We start from the raw sequence: 23,143 nt of genomic DNA, 5'->3' as shown, positions 1-23,143 counted from the left end.
GTCATGGTGTACTAGACTACACTGCAGGAAGACATGACTCCATGTGAACTAACCAAACACTCTGGGCACCATAGGGAATGTGGCGTCATGGTGTACTAGACTACACTGCAGGAAGACATGACTCCATGTGAACTAACCAAACACTCTGGGCACCATAGGGAATGTGGCATCACGGTGTACTAGACTACACTGCAGGAAGACATGACTCCATGTGAACTAACCAAACACTCTGGGCACCATAGGGAATGTGGCATCATGGTGTACTAGACTACACTGCAGGAAGACATGACTCCATGTGAACTAACCAAACACTCTGGGCAACCATAGGGAATGTGGCATCATGGTGTACTAGACTACACTGCAGGAAGACATGACTCCATGTGAACTAACCAAACACTCTGGGCACCATAGGGAATGTGGCATCATGGTGTACTAGACTACACTGCAGGAAGACATGACTCCATGTGAACTAACCAAACACTCTGGGCACCATAGGGAATGTGGCATCATGGTGTACTAGACTACACTGCAGGAAGACATGACTCCATGTGAACTAACCAAACACTCTGGGCACCATAGGGAATGTGGCATCATGGTGTACTAGACTACACTGCAGGAAGACATGACTCCATGTGAACTAACCAAACACTCTGGGCACCATAGGGAATGTGGCATCATGGTGTACTAGACTACACTGCAGGAAGACATGACTCCATGTGAACTAACCAAACACTCTGGGCACCATAGGGAATGTGGCATCATGGTGTACTAGACTACACTGCAGGAAGACATGACTCCATGTGAACTAACCAAACACTCTGGGCACCATAGGGAATGTGGCATCATGGTGTACTAGACTACACTTCAGGAAGACATGACTCCATGTGAACTAACCAAACACTCTGGGCACCATAGGGAATGTGGCGTCATGGTGTACTAGACTACACTGCAGGAAGACATGACTCCAGGTGAACTAACCAAAGTTAACGTGCATCAAACCAAACACACGAAGGCTCGTCATGTGTCAATCGTTATTGATCATATCATGCCATTTTTTTTGTCATTTAGCAGAGCAACCTACAGGAGCAATTAGGGTTAAGTGCCTTGCTCAAGGGCACATCGACAGATTGTTCATCTAGTCGGCTCGGGGGTTCAAACCAGAAACCTTTCGGGTTACTGGCCCAACGCTCTTAACCACTTGGCTACCACAGGGTCAGGGTAGTTGATATAGCAGCACAACTCTCATCATCATCATCATCATCATCATCATACTGTAGCTTTAAAGAGCAGTGGTAGACCAAATTACATTCTAGACCAGGGGTACCAATTTACCCCACCATTTCTTCTGTGTGCCGGCTACGGACAGACGATCTGTGTGCCAGCTACGGACAGACGATCTGTGTGCCAGCTACGGACAGACGATCTGTGTGCCAGCTACGGACAGACGATCTGTGTGCCAGCTACGGACAGACGATCTGTGTGCCAGCTACGGACAGGCGATCTGTGTGCCAGCCATGGACAGGGATCTGTGTGTCAGCTTTGGAGAGACGATCTGTGTGCCAGTCATGGACAGGGATCTGTGTGTCAGCTTTGGAGAGACGATCTGTGTGCCAGTTACGGACAGACATACTGTGTGCCAGTTATGGACAGACGATCTGTGTGCCAGCTACGGCCTAGGAACAGTGGGTTAACTGTCTGTTCATGGGCAGAACGACGGATTTGTACCTTGTCAGCTCGGAGATTCGAACTTGCAACCTTTCAGTTACTAGTCCAACGCTCTAACCACTAGGCTACCCTGCCGCCTCTACACTCTAACCACTAGGCTACCCTGCCGCCTCTACACTCTAACCACTAGGCTACCCTGCCGCCTCTACACTCTAACCACTAGGCTACCCTGCCGCCTCTACACTCTAACCACTAGGCTACCCTGCCGCCTCTACACTCTAACCACTAGGCTACCCTGCCACCTCTACACTCTAACCACTAGGCTACCCTGCCGCCTCTACACTCTAACCACTAGGCTACCCTGCCGCCTCTACGCTCTAACCACTAGGCTACCCTGCCGCCTCTACGCTCTAACCACTAGGCTACCCTGCCGCCTCTACGCTCTAACCACTAGGCTACCCTGCCGCCTCTACACTCTAACCACTAGGCTACCCTGCCGCCTCTACGCTCTAACCACTAGGCTACCTGCCTCCTCTACACTCTAACCACTAGGCTACCCTGCCACCTCTACACTCTAACCACTAGGCTACCCTGCCGCCCTACGCTCTAACCACTAGGCTACCCTAACCACCACTAGGCTACCCTGCCGCCTCTACGCTCTAACCACTAGGCTACCCTGCCGCCTCTACGCTCTAACCACTAGGCTACCCTGCCGCCTCTACGCTCGAACCACTAGGCTACCATGCCACCTCTACGCTCTAACCACTAGGCTACCCTGCCACCTCTACACTCTAACCACTAGGCTACCCTGCCACCTCTACACTCTAACCACTAGGCTACCCTGCCACCTCTACACTCTAACCACTAGGCTACCCTGCCACCTCTACACTCACCTACCTCCTCACCTACCTCCTCACCTACCTCCTCAAATGATCTCACCTTTTCCTCACCTACCTCCTCACCTACCTCCAACCACCTCCTCACCTACCTCCTCATCTACCTCCTCACCTACCTCCTCACCTACCTCCTCACCTACCTGCTCTGAGTCACAGTATCTTACAACAACCGTCAATCACATCCGCGCTCATCAAGAGCCACACGAAACAGTTCAACTAAAACAATTTTTTTTTTTTTTTTAAAGCTACAGTTTGCAGCTCCTTGACATTTTCAACCATCTTGAGTAACACACCAGTCAATAGTTCTGGCAGACAAAGGCCAAAGGTCAATTTATCTTTGAAATTATTGTGTCTTTGTTGGGCAAACCATCACATAAAGCCTGCCAAGATTTTTCTTTGCTGATGACAATTTGCATCCTCCTGAAATTAAAAATAAAATAAAAGACTTGCTAGCTGCTAGCCATGCGAAAATGAATCTCTCATCTTCAGTGCTGCCTTGGTTTTTGAATTTGGCGGGAGAGGTGGGTCGTCTTGCACTGAACTAATAATATGAAACTCCTGCAAAATCATGAAAACTGTGCTTCCAACTTTGTGGCAATAGTTTGGTCCCTTTCCTGTTTCAGCATGACAATGTGCACAAAGCGAGGTCCATATTGAAATGGTTTGTCGAGATCGGTGTGGAACAACTTGACTGGCCTGCACAAAGCCCTGACCTCCACCCCATCGAACACATTTGGGATGAATTGGATCGCCGACTGCGAGCCAGGCCTAATCGCCCAACATCACTGCCCGACCTCACTAATGCTCTTGCGGCTGAATAGAAACAAGTCCCGACAGCAATGTTCCAACATCTAGTGGAAAGCCTTCCCAGAAGAGTGGAGGCTGTTATAGCAGCAATGTTCCAACATCTAGTGGAAAGCCTTCCCAGAAGAGTGGAGGCTGTTATAGCAGCAATGTTCAAACATCTAGTGGAAGGCCTTCCCAGAAGAGTGGAGGCTGTTATAGCAGCAATGTTCAAACATCTAGTGGAAAGCCTTCCCAGAAGAGTGGAGGTTCCAACATCTGTTATAGCAGCAATGTTCCAACATCTAGTGGAAAGCCTTCCCAGAAGAGTGGAGGCTGTTATAGCAGCAATGTTCCAACATCTAGTGGAAAGCCTTCCCAGAAGAGTGGAGGCTGTTATAGCAGCAATGTTCCTACATCTAGTGAAAAGCCTTCCCAGAAGAGTGGAGGCTGTTATAGCAGCAATGTTCCAACATCTAGTGGAAAGCCTTCCCAGAAGAGTGGAGGCTGTTATAGCAGCAATGTTCAAACATCTAGTGGAAAGCCTTCCCAGAAGAGTGGAGGCTGTTATAGCAGCAATGTTCCAACATCTAGTGGAAGCCTTCCCAGAAGAGTGGAGGCTGTTATAGCAGCAATGTTCCTACATCTAGTGGAAAGCCTTCCCAGAAGAGTGGAGGCTGTTATAGCAGCAATGTTCCTACATCTAGTGGAAAGCCTTCCCAGAAGAGTGGAGGCTGTTATAGCAGCAATGTTCCAACATCTAGTGGAAAGCCTTCCCAGAAGAGTGGAGGCTGTTATAGCAGCAATGTTCCTACATCTAGTGGAAAGCCTTCCCAGAAGAGTGGAGGCTGTTATAGCAGCAATGTTCCTACATCTAGTGGAAAGCCTTCCCAGAAGAGTGGAGGCTGTTATAGCAGCAATGTTCCAACATCTAGTGGAAAGCCTTCCCAGAAGAGTGGAGGCTGTTATAGCAGCAATGTTCCTACATCTAGTGGAAAGCTTTCCCAGAAGACTGGAGGCTGTTATAGCAGCAATGTTCCAACATCTAGTGGAAAGCCTTCCCAGAAGAGTGGAGGCTGTTATAGCAGCAAAGGGGGGACCAACTCCATGTCAATGCCCATGATTTTGAAATGAGATTTTCAACGAGCAGGTGTCCACATATTTTTGGTCATGTAGTGTATCATAGCTTTTAAATAGCTGTGGTAGAACGTTACAGTAAGTCATAACAGTAGAGATTGAAGCAAATGGAAGAGGCGTAACTGCGTCTATCACTATCAAGGTTGTTGAGAGATCTACATCACTTGGGAAGTCATACATCAATCATCTATTACAATTCCTGTCAATCAGAAATAAGGTTTCACAGCACGCATGACCAACCATGTGGTAGACAAGTCAATTATAATTTTCTAGAAAGATTCCCCTCTAAGTGGGACCTACCTTCTGTGTGTATGGAGTAGGTTCTGAAAGCGGGACCTACCTTCTGTGTGTATGGAGTAGGTTCTGAAAGCGGGACCTACCTTCTGTGTGTATGGAGTAGGTTCTGAAAGCGGGACCTACCTTCTGTGTGTATGGAGTAGGTTCTGAAAGCGGGACCTACCTTCTGTGTGTATGGAGTAGGTTCTGAAAGCGGGACCTACCTTCTGTGTGTATGGAGTAGGGGACCTACCTTCTGTGTGTATGGAGTAGGTTCTGAAAGCGGGACCTACCTTCTGTGTGTATGGAGTAGGTTCTGGAAAGCGGGACCTATCTTCTCTGTGTATGGAGTAGGTTCTGAAAGCGGGACCTACCTTCTGTGTGTATGGTAGGTTCTGAAAGGTTCTGTGTATGGAGTAGCGGGACCTACCTTCTGTGTGTAGGTTCTGGACCTTCTCTGTGTAGTAGGTTCTGAAAGCGGGACCTACCTTCTGTGTGTATGGAGTAGGTTGTGTGTAAGCGGGACCTACCGGGACCTACCTTCTGTGTGTATGGAGTAGGTTCTGGAAAGCGGGACCTACCTTCTCTGTGTATGGAGTAGGTTCTGAAAGCGGGACCTACCTTCTGTGTGTATGGAGTAGGTTCTGAAAGCGGGACCTACCTTCTCGGTGTATGGAGTAGGTTCTGAAAGCGGTGGAGAGCTGGGCTTTCTCTAACAGTCTCAGTAGCTTCTCTGGTGGACTCCTGTCCCATCGTTTCCGCTCTCTGTTCTCTACAGAATTAATGGAAATATTGACAGTTTAAAAAATATATATATATATATTTTTTAATACGTTTTATTTGATTGAATAGTGGAAATCTGAGGGCTCCGACGGGAGGCGAATGTTTATTGCAATTATACACGGTGGGTGTTCACTCTACGTTGTTTGAGTGTACCTATCTAGGGGTGTGTCAAGCATCGTTTCAGTACCTATCTAGGGGTGTGTCAAGCATCGTTTCAGTACCTATCTAGGGGTGTGTCAAGCATTGTTTCAGTACCTATCTAGGGGTGTGTCAAGCATTGTTTCAGTACCTATCTAGGGGTGTGTCAAGCATTGTTTCAGTACCTATCTAGGGGTGTGTCATGCATTGTTTCAGTACCTATCTAGGGTGTGTCAAGCATTGTTTCAGTACCTATCTAGGGTGTGTCAAGCATTGTTTCAGTACCTATCTAGGGGTGTGTCAAGCATTGTTTCAGTACCTATCTAGGGGTGTGTCAAGCATTGTTTCAGTACCTATCTAGGGGTGTGTCAAGCATTGTTTCAGTAACTATCTAGGGGTGTGTGAAGCATTGTTTCAGTACCTATCTAGGGGTGTGTCAAGCATTGTTTCAGTACCTATCTAGGGGTGTGTCACGCATTGTTTCAGTACCTATCTAGGGGTGTGTCAAGCATTGTTTCAGTACCTATCTAGGGGTGTGTCAAGCATTGTTTCAGTAACTATCTAGGGGGTGTGTCAAGCATTGTTTCAGTACCTATCTGGGATGTGTCAAGCATTGTTTCAGTACCTATCTAGGGGTGTGTCAAGGGGTGTGTCATTGTTTCAGTACCTATCTAGGGGTGTGTCAAGCATTGTTTCAGTACCTATCTAGGGGTGTGTCATGCATTGTTTCAGTACCTATCTAGGGGTGTGTCAAGCATTGGTGTGTCAAGCATTGTTTCAGTACCTATCTAGGGGTGTGTCAAGCATTGTTTCAGTACCTATCTAGGGGTGTGTCAAGCATTGTTTCAGTATCTATCTAGGGGTGTGTCAAGCATTGTTTCAGTAACTATCTAGGGGTGTGTGAAGCATTGTTTCAGTACCTATCTAGGGGTGTGTCAAGCATTGTTTCAGTACCTATCTAGGGGTGTGTCAAGCATGGTTTCAGTACCTATCTAGGGGTTTGTCAAGCATGGTTTCAGTACCTATCTAGGGGTGTGTCAAGCATTGTTTCAGTACCTATCTAGGGGTATGTCAAGCATTGTTTCAGTACCTGAATAGGGGTGTGTCAAGCATTGTTTCAGTACCTATCTAGGGGTGTGTCAAGCATTGTTTCAGTACCTATCTAGGGGGGTGTGTCAAGCATTGTTTCAGTACCTGTCTAGGGGTGTGTCACGCATTGTTTCAGTTACTATCTAGGGGTGTGTCAAGCATTGTTTCAGTACCTATCTAGGGGTGTGTCATTGTTTCAGTACCATTGTTTCAGTACCTATCTAGGGGTGGGTGTGTCAAGGGGTGTGCATTGTTTCAGTACCTATCTAGGGGTGTGTCAAGCATTGTTTCAGTACCTATCTAGGGGTGTGTCAAGCATTGTTTCAGTACCTGTCTAGGGGTGTGTCACGCATTGTTTCAGTTACTATCTAGGGGTGTGTCAAGCATTGTTTCAGTACCTATCTAGGGGTATGTCAAGCATTGTTTCAGTACCTGAATAGGGGTGTGTCAAGCATTGTTTCAGTACCTATCTAGGGGTATGTCAAGCATTGTTTCAGTACCTGAATAGGGGTGTGTCAAGCATTGTTTCAGTACCTATCTAGGGGTGTGCCTGGCCTGTCTCAGTGAGAGTATCTGCATACCTGAATGTGTCTGGCCTGTGGTTGCCAGACTCCCAGAGGAGAGGAGGTCTGTGTTAGCCAACACCTGTAGAGCTGTGTCTGAGGGGCCTGGGGCCCACTGTCTACGAGGGCCACAATGCTCTCTACTGGTGCTGCTCTCAGCAGGGGCCTCAGCAGGGGCCTCAGCAGGGGCCACACAGATCTCCAGACCTGTATGAAGACATGATCAAACATGTTCAACTTCCTTATATTATACACACACACACACACACACACACACACACACACACACACACACACACACACACACACACACACACACACACACACACACACACACACACACACACACACACACACACACACACACTCGTGGACAAAAGTTTTGAGAATGACACAAATATTAATTTCCACAAGGTTTGCTGCTTCAGTGTCTTTAGATATTTTTGTCAGATGTTACTATGGATACTGAAGTATAATTACAAGCATTTCATACGTGTCAAAGGCTTTTATTGACAATTTCATGAAGTTGATGCAAAGAGTAAATATTTGCAGTGTTGACCCTTCTTTTTCAAGACCTCTGCAATCCGCCCTGGCATGCTGTCAATTAACTTCTGGGCCACATCCTGACTGATGGCAGCCCATTCTTGCATAATAAATGCTTGGAGTTTGTCAGAATTTGTGGGTTTTTGTTTGTCCACCCATCTCTTGAGGATTGACCACAAGTTCTCAATGGGATTAAGGTCTGGGGAGTTTCCTGGCCATGGACCCAAAATATAGATGTTTTGTTCCCCGAGCCACTTAGTTATTACTTTTTCCTTATGGCAAGGTGCTCCATCATGTTGGAAAAGGCATTGTTCGTTACCAAACTGTTTCTTCTCCTGACAAGCTTTTTTCCCAGATGCCCCAAACAATCGGAAAGGGGATTCATCAGAGAAAATGACTTTACCCCAGTCCTCAGCAGTCCAATCTCTGTACCTTTTGCAGAATATCAATCTGTCCCTGATGTTTTTCCTGGAGAGAAGTGGCTTCTTTGCTGCCCTTCTTGGCAGCAGGTCATCCTCCAAAAGTCTTGGCCTCACTGTGTGTGCAGATGCGACAGGGTAGCCTAGTGGTTAGAGAATTGGACTAGTAACCGGAAGGTTACAAGTTCAAACCCCCGAGCTGACAAGGTACAAATCTGTTGTTCTGCCCCTGAACAGGCAGTTAACCCACTGTTCCTAGGCCGTCATTGAAAATAAGAATTTGTTCTTAACTGACTTGCCTAGTTAAATAAAGGTAAAATATATATATATTTTTTAAATGCACTCACACCTGCCTGCTGCCATTCCTGAGCAAGCCCTGTACTGGTGGTACACCGATCCCACAGCTGAATCAACTTTAGGAGAAGGTCCTGGCGCTTGCTGGACTTTCTTGGGCGCCCTGAAGTCTTCCTCACAACAATTGAACCGCTCTCCTTGAAGTTCTTGATGATCCGATAAACGGTTGATTTAGGTGCAATCTTACTGGCAGCAATATCCTTGCCTGTGAAGCCCTTTTTGTGCAAAGCAGTGATGACTGCACGTGTTTCCTTGCAGTTAACCATGGTTGACAGATGAAGAACAATGATTCCAAGCACCACCCTCCTTTTGAAGCTTCCAGTCTGTTGTTCGAACTCAAATCAGCATGACAGAGTGATCTCCAGCCTTGTCCTCGTCAACACTCACACCAGTGTTAACGAGAGAATCACTGACATGATGTCAGCTGGTCCTTTTGTGGCAGGGCTGAAATACAGTGGAAATGTTTTTTGGGGGGATTCAGTTCATTTGCATGGCAAAGAGGGACTTTGCAATTAATTGCAATTCATCTGATCACTCTTCATAACATTCTGGAGTATATGCAAATTGCCATCATACAAACTGAGGCAGCAGACTTTGTGAAAATTAATATTTGTGTCATTCTCAAAACTTTTGGCCACGACTGTATGCATATATAGACTGTCTTTCACACTACATTCTCATATGTTTCAGTGAGAGGGCCTATCTAGGGGTGTGTCAAGCATTGTTTCAGTTACTATCTAGGGGTGTGTCAAGCATTGTTTCAGTTACTATCTAGGGGTGTGTCAAGCATTGTTTCAGTACCTATCTAGGGGTGTGTCAAGCATTGTTTCAGTTACTATCTAGGGGTGTGTCAAGCATTGTTTCAGTACCTATCTAGGGGTGTGTCAAGCATTGTTTCAGTACCTATCTAGGGGTGTGTCAAGCATTGTTTCAGCACCTATCTAGGGGTGTGTCAAGCATTGTTTCAGTACCTATCTAGGGGTGTGTCAAGCATTGTTTCAGTACCTATCTAGGGGTGTGTCAAGCATTGTTTCAGTACCTATCTAGGGGTGTGTCAAGCATTGTTTCAGTACCTATCTAGGGGTGTGTCAAGCATTGTTTCAGTACCTATCTAGGGGTGTGTCAAGCATTGTTTCAGTACCTATCTAGGGGTGTGTCAAGCATTGTTTCAGTACCTATCTAGGGGTGTGTCAAGCATTGTTTCAGTACCTATCTAGGGGTGTGTCAAGCATTGTTTCAGTACCTATCTAGGGGTGTGTCAAGCATTGTTTCAGTACCTATCTAGGGGTGTGTCAAGCATTGTTTCAGTACCTATCTAGGGGGTGTCAAGCATTGTTTCAGTACCTATCTAGGGGTGTGTCAAGCATTGTTTCAGTACCTATCTAGGGGTGTGTCAAGCATTGTTTCAGTACCTATCTAGGGGTGTGTCAAGCATTGTTTCAGTACCTATCTAGGGGTGTGTCAAGCATTGTTTCAGTACCTATCTAGGGGTGTGTCAAGCATTGTTTCAGTACCTATCTAGGGGTGTGTCAAGCATTGTTTCAGTACCTATCTAGGGGTGTGTCAAGCATTGTTTCAGTACCTATCTAGGGGTGTGTCAAGCATTGTTTCAGTACCTATCTAGGGGTGTGTCAAGCATTGTTTCAGTACCTATCTAGGGGTGTGTCAAGCATTGTTTCAGTACCTATCTAGGGGTGTGTGTTTCAGTACCTATCAAGCATTGTTTCAGTACCTATCTAGGGGGTGTGTCAAGCATTGTTTCAGTACCTATCTAGGGGTGTGTCAAGCATTGTTTCAGTACCTATCTAGGGGTGTGTCAAGCATTGTTTCAGTACCTATCTAGGGGTGTGTCAAGCATTGTTTCAGTACCTATCTAGGGGTGTGTCAAGCATTGTTTCAGTACCTATCTAGGGGTGTGTCAAGCATTGTTTCAGTACCTATCTAGGGGTGTGTCAAGCATTGTTTCAGTACCTATCTAGGGGTGTGTCAAGCATTGTTTCAGTACCTATCTAGGGGTGTGTCAAGCATTGTTTCAGTACCTATCTAGGGGTGTGTCAAGCATTGTTTCAGTACCTATCTAGGGGTGTGTCAAGCATTGTTTCAGTACCTATCTAGGGGTGTGTCAAGCATTGTTTCAGTACCTATCTAGGGGTGTGTCAAGCATTGTTTCAGTACCTATCTAGGGGTGTGTCAAGCATTGTTTCAGTACCTATCTAGGGGTGTGTCAAGCATTGTTTCAGTACCTATCTAGGGGTGTGTCAAGCATTGTTTCAGTACCTATCTAGGGGTGTGTCAAGCATTGTTTCAGTACCTATCTAGGGGTGTGTCAAGCATTGTTTCAGTACCTATCTAGGGGTGTGTCACGCATTGTTTCAGTACCTATCTAGGGGTGTGTCAAGCATTGTTTCAGTACCTATCTAGGGGTGTGTCAAGCATTGTTTCAGTACCTATCTAGGGGTGTGTCAAGCATTGTTTCAGTACCTATCTAGGGGTGTGTCAAGCATTGTTTCAGTACCTATCTAGGGGTGTGTCAAGCATTGTTTCAGTACCTATCTAGGGGTGTGTCAAGCATTGTTTCAGTACCTATCTAGGGGTGTGTCAAGCATTGTTTCAGTACCTATCTAGGGGTGTGTCAAGCATCGTTTCAGTACCTATCTAGGGGTGTGTGAAGCATCGTTTCAGTACCTATCTAGGGGTGTGTCAAGCATTGTTTCAGTACCTATCTAGGGGTGTGTCTGGCATATTAATTTAAAAAAACTTTTTCACACAAGGACACTTTTACCATGAGAGGCTTAAAGGACTAGTCCTACATGGAGAGACAGGATGGATTAAAATGTTTAGTTTAATTCAAATGAATCTCACAGAAACACAGTAATTCATAGGTTATGACTGCTATTACCACTCTACCGTGTAATGTATTGTAAATATATAGTAGTTTGTGTATATATGCATATATACACACACACACACACACACACACACACACACACACCGTAAAATAAAGTATTACCATATTTGCATTGGTATGTAAAGAATAACAGGTTGTACTATGTATGCTGTTATATTTCCTACTCAACCTGCTCTTCTTCACACCAGGACCCTGCAGTTCAATCTCACTACGAAAATTAATACCACATCTGACTGGGTCTTAATTGTCTCCTTACCTACCCTCCAGGGTAGAGCCTGTGATGAGGGTCTTCTGCCCCAGGAGTGAGGCCACCTTCTCCCCCTCCTCTCTCCTCCATCGTCCTGTTCTCCTCTCCGACTCCTACAGATCCAGAAAGCAACACGCTGAATCAGAGACATACTACCAGCTACCGGACGGAGACGGACAGAAGATTTTAAATGGTCAATTCTACATTTCATCACAACGTATTCCCTCCCCCCGACAACAATAAACGTCGCTAATTGATGTGCTGCTGTGTGGTTTTTCAATGGTATGGTAGCTAGATGTGTTTTATTTCTACTAAATGTCTTGATATTTAAAAAACTTTAAAATGTTTTTATTTTTTTTTCAGGAGAGATTGGCCTGCGTACAGCAGCAGCTCAAGATTATTTTAATTGACAGTTCTGGTCGCCTGAACGTTTAAGTGGCTCTTCAGAAACCTCATGCCTCTACAGACCAGTAAAATGCTCGTTCATATCTCCAGAGAAGAAGGGTTCTTCTAAAACGTTGTGTAAGCCTAACAGACAGACTTGCTACAGTCAAGGGCCACATTTCAAGAGGCCACATTCCATTATGTATGAAAAGGGAAATCCATAAAGGCCTCGCAAGACCGACCCAAAGACACCGATGTATCCACCCCGAAGGTGGTGCCGTGAATATGCCAGGATACTCTACTTCCCAACAGACCGAAGACTGAACACACACTTGCATTATTAGCAAAGAGACCGAGCAAAGCAGAGAGAGACAGAAACAGAGGAAAGGCAGGCAGAAACATGCACGGACCAACTGTGTCTTTCACTGACATTTTCAACCTGCACCCTGTCGGGAGTCTGTAATACCAACATGTTTCAAACAGACCACCATAGTCCCTGTGCCAAAGAATGCTGAGGTAACCTGCCTAAATGACTACCAACCCGTAGCACTCACTTCTGTAGCCATGAAGTGTTTTGAAAGGCTGGTCATGTCTCACATCAACACCATCATGCCAGAAACCCTGGAACCAATCCAATTCGCATACCTCCCCAACAGATCCACAGATGATGCAATCTCTATTGCACTCCACACTTCCCTTTCACACTTGGACAAAAGGAACACCTATGTGAGAATGCTATTCATTGACTACAGCTCAGTGTTCAACACCATAGCGCCCTCAAAGCTAATCACTAAGCTAAGAACTCTGGAACTAAACACCTCCCTCTGCAACTGGATCCTGGACTTCCTGACGGGCCACCCCAGGTGGTAAGGGTAGGTAACAACACATCTACCACGCTGATCCTCAACACTGGGGCCCCCCAGGGGTGCGTGCTCAGTCCCCTCCTGTACTCCCTGTTCACCCACAACTGCGTGGCCAAGCACAACTCCAACACCATAATTAAGTTGACTGAAAGCACAACAGTTGCCTGATCACCGACAATGATGAGAGTATATAGGGAAGAGGTCAGAGGTCAGGCCATGTGGTGCCAGGACAACAACTTCTCTCTCAATGTGAGCAAGACAAAGGAGCTAATCGTGGACTATAAGATATAAGAAATGGAGGGCCTTACAGGCCCCCATTAACATCGACATCACCAACAAACTATCATGGTCCAAACACACCAAGACAGTCGGGAAGAGGGCACGACAACACCTTTCCCCCCTCAGGAGACTGATAAAATATTTGGCATGAGTCCCCAGATCTTTAAAAAAAGTCCTGCACCATCGAGAGCATCCTGGTAAGGTAACTGTTCGGCCTCCGACCGCAAGTGTCACAACCGGCCGTGATCGGGAGTTTTAGGGGAGGGCTTGTCCGGGGGGGGGGAGGGGGGCTTTACTTGGCTCGTCGCGCGCTCTTGCGACTCCTGGTGGATCGGCGCTTCAACGCCCCGATGGGAATCGAAGGTGGAGTCATGCGCGGTTTGGCGGGTCATGTTTCGGAGGACGCACGACTCCAACTTCGCCTCCCGTCGGAGAGTTGAAGCGCTGAGAAAATAATTAATCTAATTTGGGGAGAAAAAGGGGTGTAAATTACAAACAAAAATATATAAAAAAAAAATTTTAACACAAAATCAAGGTGTCCTACAAAGATCAAGAGAGGGAGTGCGGTGATGTAATGTCCACTACTAAAGAGAGGGAGTGCGGTGATGTAATGTCCACAACTAAAGAGAGGGAGTGCGGTGATGTAATGTCCACTACTAAAGAGAGGGAATGCGGTGATGTAATGTCCACAACTAAAGAGAGGGAGTGCGGTGATGTAATGTCCACTACTAAAGAGAGGGAGTGCGGTGATGTAATGTCCACAACTAAAGAGAGGGAGTGCGGTGATGTAATGTCCACAACTAAAGAGAGGGAGTGCGGTGATGTAATGTCCACTACTAAAGAGAGGGAATGCGGTGATGTAATGTCCACAACTAAAGAGAGGGAGTGCGGTGATGTAATGTCCACAACTAAAGAGAGGGAGTGCGGTGATGTAATGTCCACTACTAAAGAGAGGGAGTGCGGTGATGTAATGTCCACTACTAAAGAGAGGGAGTGCGGTGATGTAATGTCCACTACTAAAGAGAGGGAGTGCGGTGATGTAATGTCCACTACTAAAGAGAGGGAGTGCGGTGATGTAATGTCCACTACTAAAGAGAGGGAGTGCGGTGATGTAATGTCCACTACTAAAGAGAGGGAGTGCGGTGATGTAATGTCCACTACTAAAGAGAGGGAATGCGGTGATGTAATGTCCACTACTAAAGAGAGGGAATGCGGTGATGTAATGTCCACTACTAAAGAGAGGGAGTGCGGTGATGTAATGTCCACTACTAAAGAATCATTGTGGAATCTGAAAAGACACGTTATCCCCAAAGCGTGATGGTGTACTTACTACGTGCACATGCTGAAAGAGAGGAACGAGGTGGGTAGATAACTAAAGTGTGTGTCATTGTAGCAAAGTATTTATAAACAAAACAATTAGACCTCTTAAACCGTTCGATAATTTGTGTTCTATTATCTATACAACAGTGCAACATTTAGGAGCTTTCGATTTTTGATCGGGGTATTTTACCTAAAAACATTTAGGCCTACCTATAGAAAGAAATTATAGATCAAATAAAATTGAAAACAGCCTGGCAAGAGTGGTCAAAAGGGTGTTTATCATTCCCAAGTGGCTCTGTAAGTGAGGAGAGGATATTCTCCTCCGCTGTCCTGCTCTCCAGCCACCATCCCGTGAGCCTGAAGCCACAGACTCTGGTGAAATTGGTGTTTCTAAAAATGAATTCAAAAGGCACTCAGCCTAACAAGGTATTTTTTTTGGCTTAATTTCAGTCACAGCCTATATATAGACTATAATGATTTAATACAACAAAATGTTGTTTAAATGCTGTGCGCTTAATGTCCGACTCCCTGCCAGCCGCCAGTGTCGCGCACTCGCGAATTCTTCACAATGTTTTTCTTTTGTAGGCTATATAGCCTCGAAATAATTGAAATAGCATAGCCTAAATCGTTCATTTTTGTTGCTTCTTCGGCTCCTTGTTTGAAATGACGAGCACTTCTTCCATTCACATGTCTCATGTTAATTAAAATAATTTTCAAAATCACCAAATCATATGGTTTGGTTTCAATACTTCAAAACCCAAATGGTAGGTCTAGGTAGCCACAAAAAAAAGTAGCTTCGTTTTTGGTTAAATTCTGATTTTAATGAATGGATAGAAGCAACACTCCACGAGCGATGAGCGGGATTTCCGACCCCTCAACTCCACCTCACATGCTCTGGTAGGGGGTGGTGTCTCCTGGGTAGGGGGTGGTGTCTCCTGGGTAGTGGGTGGTGTCTCCTGGGTAGGGGTGGTGTCTCCTGGGTAGGGGTGGTGTCTCCTGGGTAGGGGTGGTGTCTCCTGGGTAGGGGATGGTGTCTCCTGGGTAGGGGATGGTGTCTCCTGGGTAGGGGATGGTGTCTCCTGGGTAGGGGATGGTGTCTCGTGGGTAGGGGGTGGTGTCTCGTGGGTAGTGTCTCGTGGGTAGTGTCTCGTGGGTAGGGGATGGTGTCTCGTGGGTAGGGGATGGTGTCTCGTGGGTAGGGGATGGTGTCTCGTGGGTAAGGGATGGTGTCTCGTGGGTAGTGGATGGTGTCTCAAGGGGTAGGGGATGGTGTCTCCTGGGTAGGGGGTGGTGTCTCCTGGGTAGGGGGTGGTGTCTCCTGGGTGGGGGTGGTGTCTCCTGGGTGGGGGTGGTGTCTCCTGGGTAGGGGGTGGTGTCTCCTGGGTAGGGGGTGGTGTCTCCTGGGTAGGGGGCGGTGTCTCCTGGGTAGGGGGCAGTGTCTCCTGGGTAGGGGGCGGTGTCTCCTGGGTAGGGGGTGGTGTCTCGTGGGTAGTGGGTAGTGTCTCGTGGGTAGTGTCTCGTGGGTAGGGTTGGTGTCTCGTGGGTAGGGGGTGGTGTCTCATGGGTAGTGTCTCGTGGGTAGGTATGGTGTCTCGTGGGAAGGGGATGGTGTCTCCTGGGTAGGGAGTGGTGTCTCCTGGGTAGGGGGTGGTGTCTCCTGGGTAGGGGGTGGTGTCTCCTGGGTAGGGGGTGGTGTCTCCTGGGTAGGGGGTGGTGTCTCCTGGGTAGGGGGTGGTGTCTCCTGGGTAGGGGGTGGTGTTTGGTGGGTAGGGGTTGGTGTTTGGTGGGTAGGGGGTAGGGGGTGGTGTCTGGTGAGTAGGGGATGTGGTTCTGAACTGGGCTGACATGCAGTACCTTGTTGGGCAGGTGTCGGTGCAGGAGACCGGCTACGCGGTGAGACGTGAGGATGGTGTGGAGGGACGGACGGTCTTTGGGGTTGGTCTTGAACATCTGTTTGACCAGGTAGTGCAGCTCATAGGGCAGGTGTTGGGGAAGAGGAGGGTAGGAACCACGGCACACCTTCATTATCAGACTCTTCCAACTAGGAGCCTGAAACTGAGACGGGGAGGGAGAACAGAGGTTTAGGAGGACTCCTGGAAACACAAGACAGACAGCTACAGGCTACGGCTCCAGACAGACAGCTACAGGCTACGGCTCCAGACAGCTACAGGCTATGGCTCCAGACAGACAGCTACAGGCTACGGCTCCAGACAGACAGCTACAGGCTACGGCTCCAGACAGACAGCTACAGGCTACGGCTCCAGACAGCTACAGGCTACGGCTCCAGACAGCTACAGGCTACGGCTCCAGACAGCCAGCTACAGGCTACAGCTCCGGCTCCAGACAGCTACAGGCTACGGCTCCAGACAGACAGCTACAGGCTACGGCTCCGGCTCCAGACAGCTACAGGCTACGGCTCCAGACAGAAAGCTATAGGCTACGGCTTCAGACAGAGAGCTACAGGCTCCGGCTCCAGACAGCTACAGGCTACGGCTCCAGACAGACAGCTACAGGCTACGGCTCCAGACAGACAGCTACAGGCTACGGCTCCAGACAGACAGCTACAGGCTACGGCTCCAGACAGACAGCTACAGGCTACGGCTCCAGACAGACAGCTACAGGCTACGGCTCCAGACAGACAGCTACGGCTCCAGACAGCTACAGGCTACGGCTCCAGACAGCCAGCTACAGGCTACAGCTCCGGCTCCAGACAGCTACAGGCTACGGCTCCAGACAGACAGCTACAGGCTACGGCTCCGGCTCCAGACAGCTACAGGCTACGGCTCCAGACAGACAGCTATAGGCTACGGCTTCAGACAGACAGCTACAGGCTAGCTCCAGGCAGACAGCTACAGGCTACGGCTCCGGCTCCAGACAGACAGCTACAGGATAGACAGGCAGACAGTTACAGACTACGAATCCAGACAGACAGCTACAGGCTAAAGCTACAGGCTCCAGACAGCTACAGGCTACGGCTCCAGACAGACAGCTACAGGCTACGGCTCCAGATAGACAGCTTCAAGCTCCAGACTGACGGCTACAGGCTCCAGACTGACGGCTACAGGCTATGGCTTCAGGCTACGGCTCCAGACAGATGGCTATGGCTCAAGACAGCTACGGCTCCAGACAGATGGCTACGGCTCCAGACAGACGGCTACAGGCTCCAGACAGACGGCTATAGGCTACGGCTCCAGGCTACGGCTCCAGACAGCTACAGGCTACAGCTCTAAACAGCTACAGGCTACGGCTCTAGACAGACAGCTACAGGCTCCAGACAGACGACTACAGCTCCAGGCTACGGCTCCAGACAGCTACATCTCCAGACAGCTACATCTCCAGACAGCTACATCTCCAGACAGCTACAGGCTACATCTCCAGACAGCTACATCTCCAGACAGCTCCATCTCCAGACAGCTCCATCTCCAGACAGCTCCATCTCCCTGGGCTGGGACACATCCTTATTCAACTCTGATGAAGACACCGTCCTTCCCTCACTATGAAACAATGGTTCTTTCAGGGGTCAGCTGAACCACTGTACACACACACACTATTTAGACAGACGAGACAGTGTGTGAGAGTGTGTGAGTACCGGGTGTCGCAGGGTGCAGAGCTCGTAGAGGACACAGCCGAGAGACCACACATCGCTGAAACACACACACACACACACACACACACACACACACACACACACACACACAACACACACACACACACACACACACACACACACACACACACACACACACACACACACACACACACACACGAGAGAGATGGCATGGGAAATCACACATCACGGTAACAATGACAAGAGTTCACACATCCCTAAATTTAAAATTCAACTATTACAAAATGGATAATTCACAAATATATATTATTATTTCGATACAGTAGATTGTAGGGTTAATCAGAATTATAAACGGGGTGGTTCGAGCCCTGAATGCTGATTGGCTGAAAGCCGTGGTATATCAGACTGTATACCAAGGGGCATGACAAAACATTTTTACTGCTCTGATTACGTTGGTAACCAGTTTATATCAGCAATAAGGCATCTCAGGGGGGTTGTGGTATATGGTCAATATACAATGGCTAAGGGCTGTGTCCTGTGTCCTTTAGCCAATGATATATTAGCCATCTACCACACCTTCCTCGGGGGCCTTAATGCTTAAATATAATCGTTGATCCATAGCGTAGCCTAATGGTTAGAGCGTTGGACTAGTAACCGGAAGGTTGCGAGTTCAAACCCCCGAGCTGACAAGATACAAATCTGTCGTTCTGCCCCTGAACAGGCAGTTAACCCACTGTTCCCAGGCCGTCATTGAAAATAAGAATGTGTTCTTAAACTGACTTGCCTGGTTAAATAAAGGTAAAGTACAGGTAATTATAATAATAATAATAATAATAAATGCCATTTAGCAGACGCTTTTATCCAAAGCGACTTACAGTCATGTGTGCATACATTCTACGTATGGGTGGTCCCGGGAATCGAACCCACTACCCTGGCGTTACAAGCGCCATGCTCTACCAACTGAGCCACAGAAGGACCCTTATGACCCTACCTCTTGTTGTTGTACGGCTCACTGTTCCAGATCTCTGGAGACACATAGTAAGGCGTTCCTACGTACGTGTGAGCGTAGGCCTTCGCACTGCCACACAGAATACAGGACGTTAAAAAGCAATGAGAAATAACATCTAAAAAATAAACTATTACATACACCGAGTTTACAAAACATTAAGAACACCTGCTCTTTTCCCGTGACGTAGACTGACCAGGTGAAACCCAGGTGAAAGCTACGATCCCTTTTGGAGGTCACTTGTTAAATCCACTTCAAAGCAGTGTAGAATGAAAGGGAGGACACGGGTTGAAGAAGGATTTATAATTGAGACATGGATTGTGTGTCGTTCACAGGGTGAACGGGCAAGACCAAATATTGAAGAGCCTTTAGACAGGGTATGGTAGAAGGTGCACCGGTTTGTGTCAAGAACTGCAACGCTGCCGGGTTTTTCACACTCAACAGTTTCCCTGTGTGTATCAAGAATGGTTCACCACCCAAAGGACATCCAGACAACCTGACACAACTGTGGGAAACATTGGAACGCTTTCCACACCTTGTAGAGTCCACATGGGGCCAGCATCCCTGTGGAACACTTTCCACACCTTGTAGAGTCCACATGGGGCCAGCATCCCTGTGGAACGCTTTCCACACCTTGTAGAGTCCTACATGGGGCCAGCATCCCTGTGGAACGCTTTCCACACCTTGTAGAGTCCTACATGGGGCCAGCATCCCTGTGGAACGCTTTCCACACCTTGTAGAGTCCACATGGGGCCAGCATCCCTGTGGAACGCTTTCCACACCTTGTAGAGTCCACATGGGGCCAGCATCCCTGTGGAACGCTTTCCACACCTTGTAGAGTCCACATGGGGCCAGCATCCCTGTGGAACGCTTTCCACACCTTGTAGAGTCCACATGGGGCCAGCATCCCTGTGGAACACTTTCCACACCTTGTAGAGTCCACATGGGGCCAGCATCCCTGTGGAACACTTTCCACACCTTGTAGAGTCCACATGGGGCCAGCATCCCTGTGGAACACTTTCCACACCTTGTAGAGTCCACATGGGGCCAGCATCCCTGTGGAACGCTTTCCACACCTTGTAGAGTCCACATGGGGCCAGCACCCCTGTGGAACACTTTCCACACCTTGTAGAGTCCACATATGGCCAGCATCCCTGTGGAACACTTTCCACACCTTGTAGAGTCCACATGGGGCCAGCATCCCTGTGGAACACTTTCCACACCTTGTAGAGTCCTACATGGGGCCAGCATCCCTGTGGAACGCTTTCCACACCTTGTAGAGTCCATGACGCGACAAACTGAGGCTGTTCCGAGGGCGAAAGGGGTGGGGGGTGCAAAATGATATTAAGAAGTTGTTCTTAATGTTATGTATACTCAGTGAATAATTATAGTAATATAGAACCGGAATTAGCGCACGAAGAATCTTCTGGTACCTGTTTAGAACACAGGCTGAGCCAAAGTCACCCAGCTTCACCCTCCCATCATCTGTCAGGAAGATATTCTGAGGAGAAACGAGAAGGAAATGGATGAAAAAAAAAAGTGGGACAGTAAAAACGAGAGAACATCAACTGGCACTGATTCCTTCTATCGCCAGATTTAGGAGGTGAAACATGACGTGAAAGAGCTTTAAAATGCTTTTTTTCTCTCCTCAGAAATAGGCTTAACCATACACAGTGGTTCCTCAAAATTAAAAGTTTCGATCCTTCTTGGCGGCAACAGTTTGTGGTAGAGGATGGCAGATGGTGGTAAATTGCGTCATTCTGTCATTGCGCCACACTATCACAAGGGTGAGTTAGAACGCAGTCTTAAACCGGGGGATTGGGGGATTTTTCACAACCTAGCCGAGCTATTAGAAAATCCTTTTGGTAATATGAATGGTGTGAATGTTTCAGTCTGAGAGACTCTCTCCTCTCGCACTAGACTACTGCATCAGGTCGACAACAACAAAGAAGAGCTTGCGGACGGTTTTCGGAGTTCAGAGAGAACTTGGGTAAATAACAATGGCGCAATTACAATTACACTTACACTTATAATTACAATTACAATTACAATTACACTACACTTACAATTACACTTACAATTACAATTGACATGTGGACTGACAAAAAAAATATATATATATATATATATATATTTGAATAAAGTAGTCTAAAACACTTGAAGGCATCAAATTATTGCTTACTGAAACACCCAAAGTCATCCAATTGTTATAGCAGGATTTAAAAAATATATTGTTCATTATGTATTCTTCAGGCACATTCTCCCCCTCAAGAGAAATGTCCAAAAAATGCCAGCAACAGGAACAGGTCTGCAACTCACACTGTGACCTTTAAATATATGGAAATATATGGAAATATATGCGTTGCCAATCGGAAACAGTAGCCATGTAAACACTCTTTACCTTGGACTTGAGATCCCTGTGTAAGACCCGTTGGTCATGGATGTGCATCGTACCAGAACACATCTGAGCAAACCACTTCAGAATCTAGTAACACATAGACATGAAATACAGTCTGAGATCCTGTTTCAGAAGATACACAAGTTAGGGATAAACGAGATATAAACGCGAAACTGTCAGTTATGGATGGAAACCGTTAATGAAAATAAAACAACAGCCATACGACTGGACTCTTTAAAAAAATAAATAAATACAAAATGTACTCTTTTTTTTTTTCTCTCTCTCTCTCCAATTCCGTGGTATCCAATTGGTAGTTACAGTCTTGTCTCATCTCTACAACTCCCGTACGGACTCGGGAGAGGAGAAGGTCGAGAGCAGTGCGTCCTACGAAACACATCACAGACACTCCGTACTGCTTCTTGACACAGCGCGCATCCAACCTGGAAGCCAGCCGCACCAATGTGTCGGAGGAAACACCGTGCACCTGGCGACCTGGTTAGCGTGCACTGTGCCCGGCCCGCCACAGTAGGTTGGCCGGTAGGGATGTCCTTTTCTCATCGTACACTAGCGACTCCTGTGGCGGGCCGGGCGCAGTGCACGCTAACCAACCAGGTTTCCTCCGCCAGGTGCATGGCGCTGTGTTTCCTCCGACACATTGGTGCTGTGGGTTGGATGGCGCTGTGGCTTGGATGGCGCTGTGGGTTGGATGGCGCTGTGTTAAGAAGCAGTGCGGCTTAGGTTGGGTTGTGTTTCGGAGGACGCGTGGCTTTCGGCCTTCGTCTCTCCCGAGCCCGTACGGGAGTTGTAGCGATGAGACAAGACAGTAGCTACTACCAATTGGATCCCACGAAAATTGGGGAGAAAAGGGGATAACATTTTTATTATTATTATTATTATTATTTTTTGAATGACATGTTCGTCAACTGCCCTACCATTTAGTATGTACCAGTTAGTGTTTTCAAAACAGTGGAGAAACCATTTACTGGTCTACTATTTGAGATTAGCATTTGGCTGAGTTAGCTAATGACCTCATGAATCCATGAATTGATTAATTACGGTGTCATACTGTTTCCTGTGAGAACAGTGTGTTCCTCTGTTGTTGTATCCTCTGGAGCAGGTCTCCTCCACCACACAACTCCATCACTATGTAGAGGTGGCCGTCACCTACAGGAGACAAGACACAAGCACTACTTTATCTGGAAGGGTTTTCTATATGCAGACCCCACATATCACATTCATTAGCCACATTCAATTACATACATAAGCAGAACAAAAGCATTCGACTGGGCACAGATGTCAGTTCAACGTCTAGATTCGATTTACATTTGGTTGAGTTGTCAACTAATGTGAATTTAACATGAAATCAACCAAAAAAAAATGACACTCCAGCCCTATACTCCAGCCCCAAACCCCAGCCCCTTACCAAGCCCTTTACCCAGCCTCAAACCACAGCCCTATACTCCAGCCCTATACTCCAGCCCCAAACCCCAGCCCTATACTCCAGCCCCTTACCAAGCCCTTTAC

General features: G+C 47.3%; 2 protein-coding genes across 62 annotated transcripts in view; both read right to left on the bottom strand.

Moving 5' to 3' along the window:
* Positions 1 to 23,143, bottom strand: part of nek3 (NIMA related kinase 3) — a 43,707-nt gene that overhangs the window by 6,335 nt on the left and 14,229 nt on the right. For all 50 annotated transcript variants that reach the window (XM_052468777.1, XM_052468789.1, XM_052468801.1 and 47 more), the window contains exons 4-12: positions 22,686 to 22,783; positions 21,623 to 21,706; positions 20,655 to 20,722; positions 19,207 to 19,293; positions 18,237 to 18,291; positions 16,502 to 16,702; positions 11,815 to 11,914; positions 7,349 to 7,537; positions 5,419 to 5,529 (exon numbers count right to left, since the gene is read on the bottom strand). In XM_052468777.1, coding sequence (XP_052324737.1) covers positions 5,419 to 5,529; positions 7,349 to 7,537; positions 11,815 to 11,914; positions 16,502 to 16,702; positions 18,237 to 18,291; positions 19,207 to 19,293; positions 20,655 to 20,722; positions 21,623 to 21,706; positions 22,686 to 22,783 — 993 coding nt within the window. The remainder of the gene's footprint in view (positions 1 to 5,418; positions 5,530 to 7,348; positions 7,538 to 11,814; positions 11,915 to 16,501; positions 16,703 to 18,236; positions 18,292 to 19,206; positions 19,294 to 20,654; positions 20,723 to 21,622; positions 21,707 to 22,685; positions 22,784 to 23,143) is intronic.
* Positions 19,304 to 20,442, bottom strand: LOC127908959 (uncharacterized). Of its 12 annotated transcripts, none has more exons than XM_052468841.1 (3): positions 20,151 to 20,442; positions 19,955 to 20,052; positions 19,304 to 19,854 (listed from the first exon to the last, which is right to left on the bottom strand). In XM_052468841.1, the coding sequence occupies exons 1-3, from the start codon at positions 20,371 to 20,373 to the stop codon at positions 19,522 to 19,524; spliced, it is 654 nt and encodes a 217-aa protein (XP_052324801.1). In that variant the 5' UTR covers positions 20,374 to 20,442; the 3' UTR covers positions 19,304 to 19,521. The 12 variants fall into 12 exon arrangements, with proteins under 12 accessions (XP_052324801.1, XP_052324811.1, XP_052324810.1 ...); XM_052468851.1 differs by having other exon boundaries at positions 20,004 to 20,052; XM_052468850.1 differs by having other exon boundaries at positions 19,955 to 20,003.

This window comes from Oncorhynchus keta, chromosome 18 (genome assembly GCF_023373465.1).
Source record: "Oncorhynchus keta strain PuntledgeMale-10-30-2019 chromosome 18, Oket_V2, whole genome shotgun sequence".
In the NCBI taxonomy this organism is placed as follows: Eukaryota; Metazoa; Chordata; class Actinopteri; order Salmoniformes; family Salmonidae; genus Oncorhynchus; species Oncorhynchus keta.
This window is presented reverse-complemented; position numbering and strand designations above follow the sequence as displayed.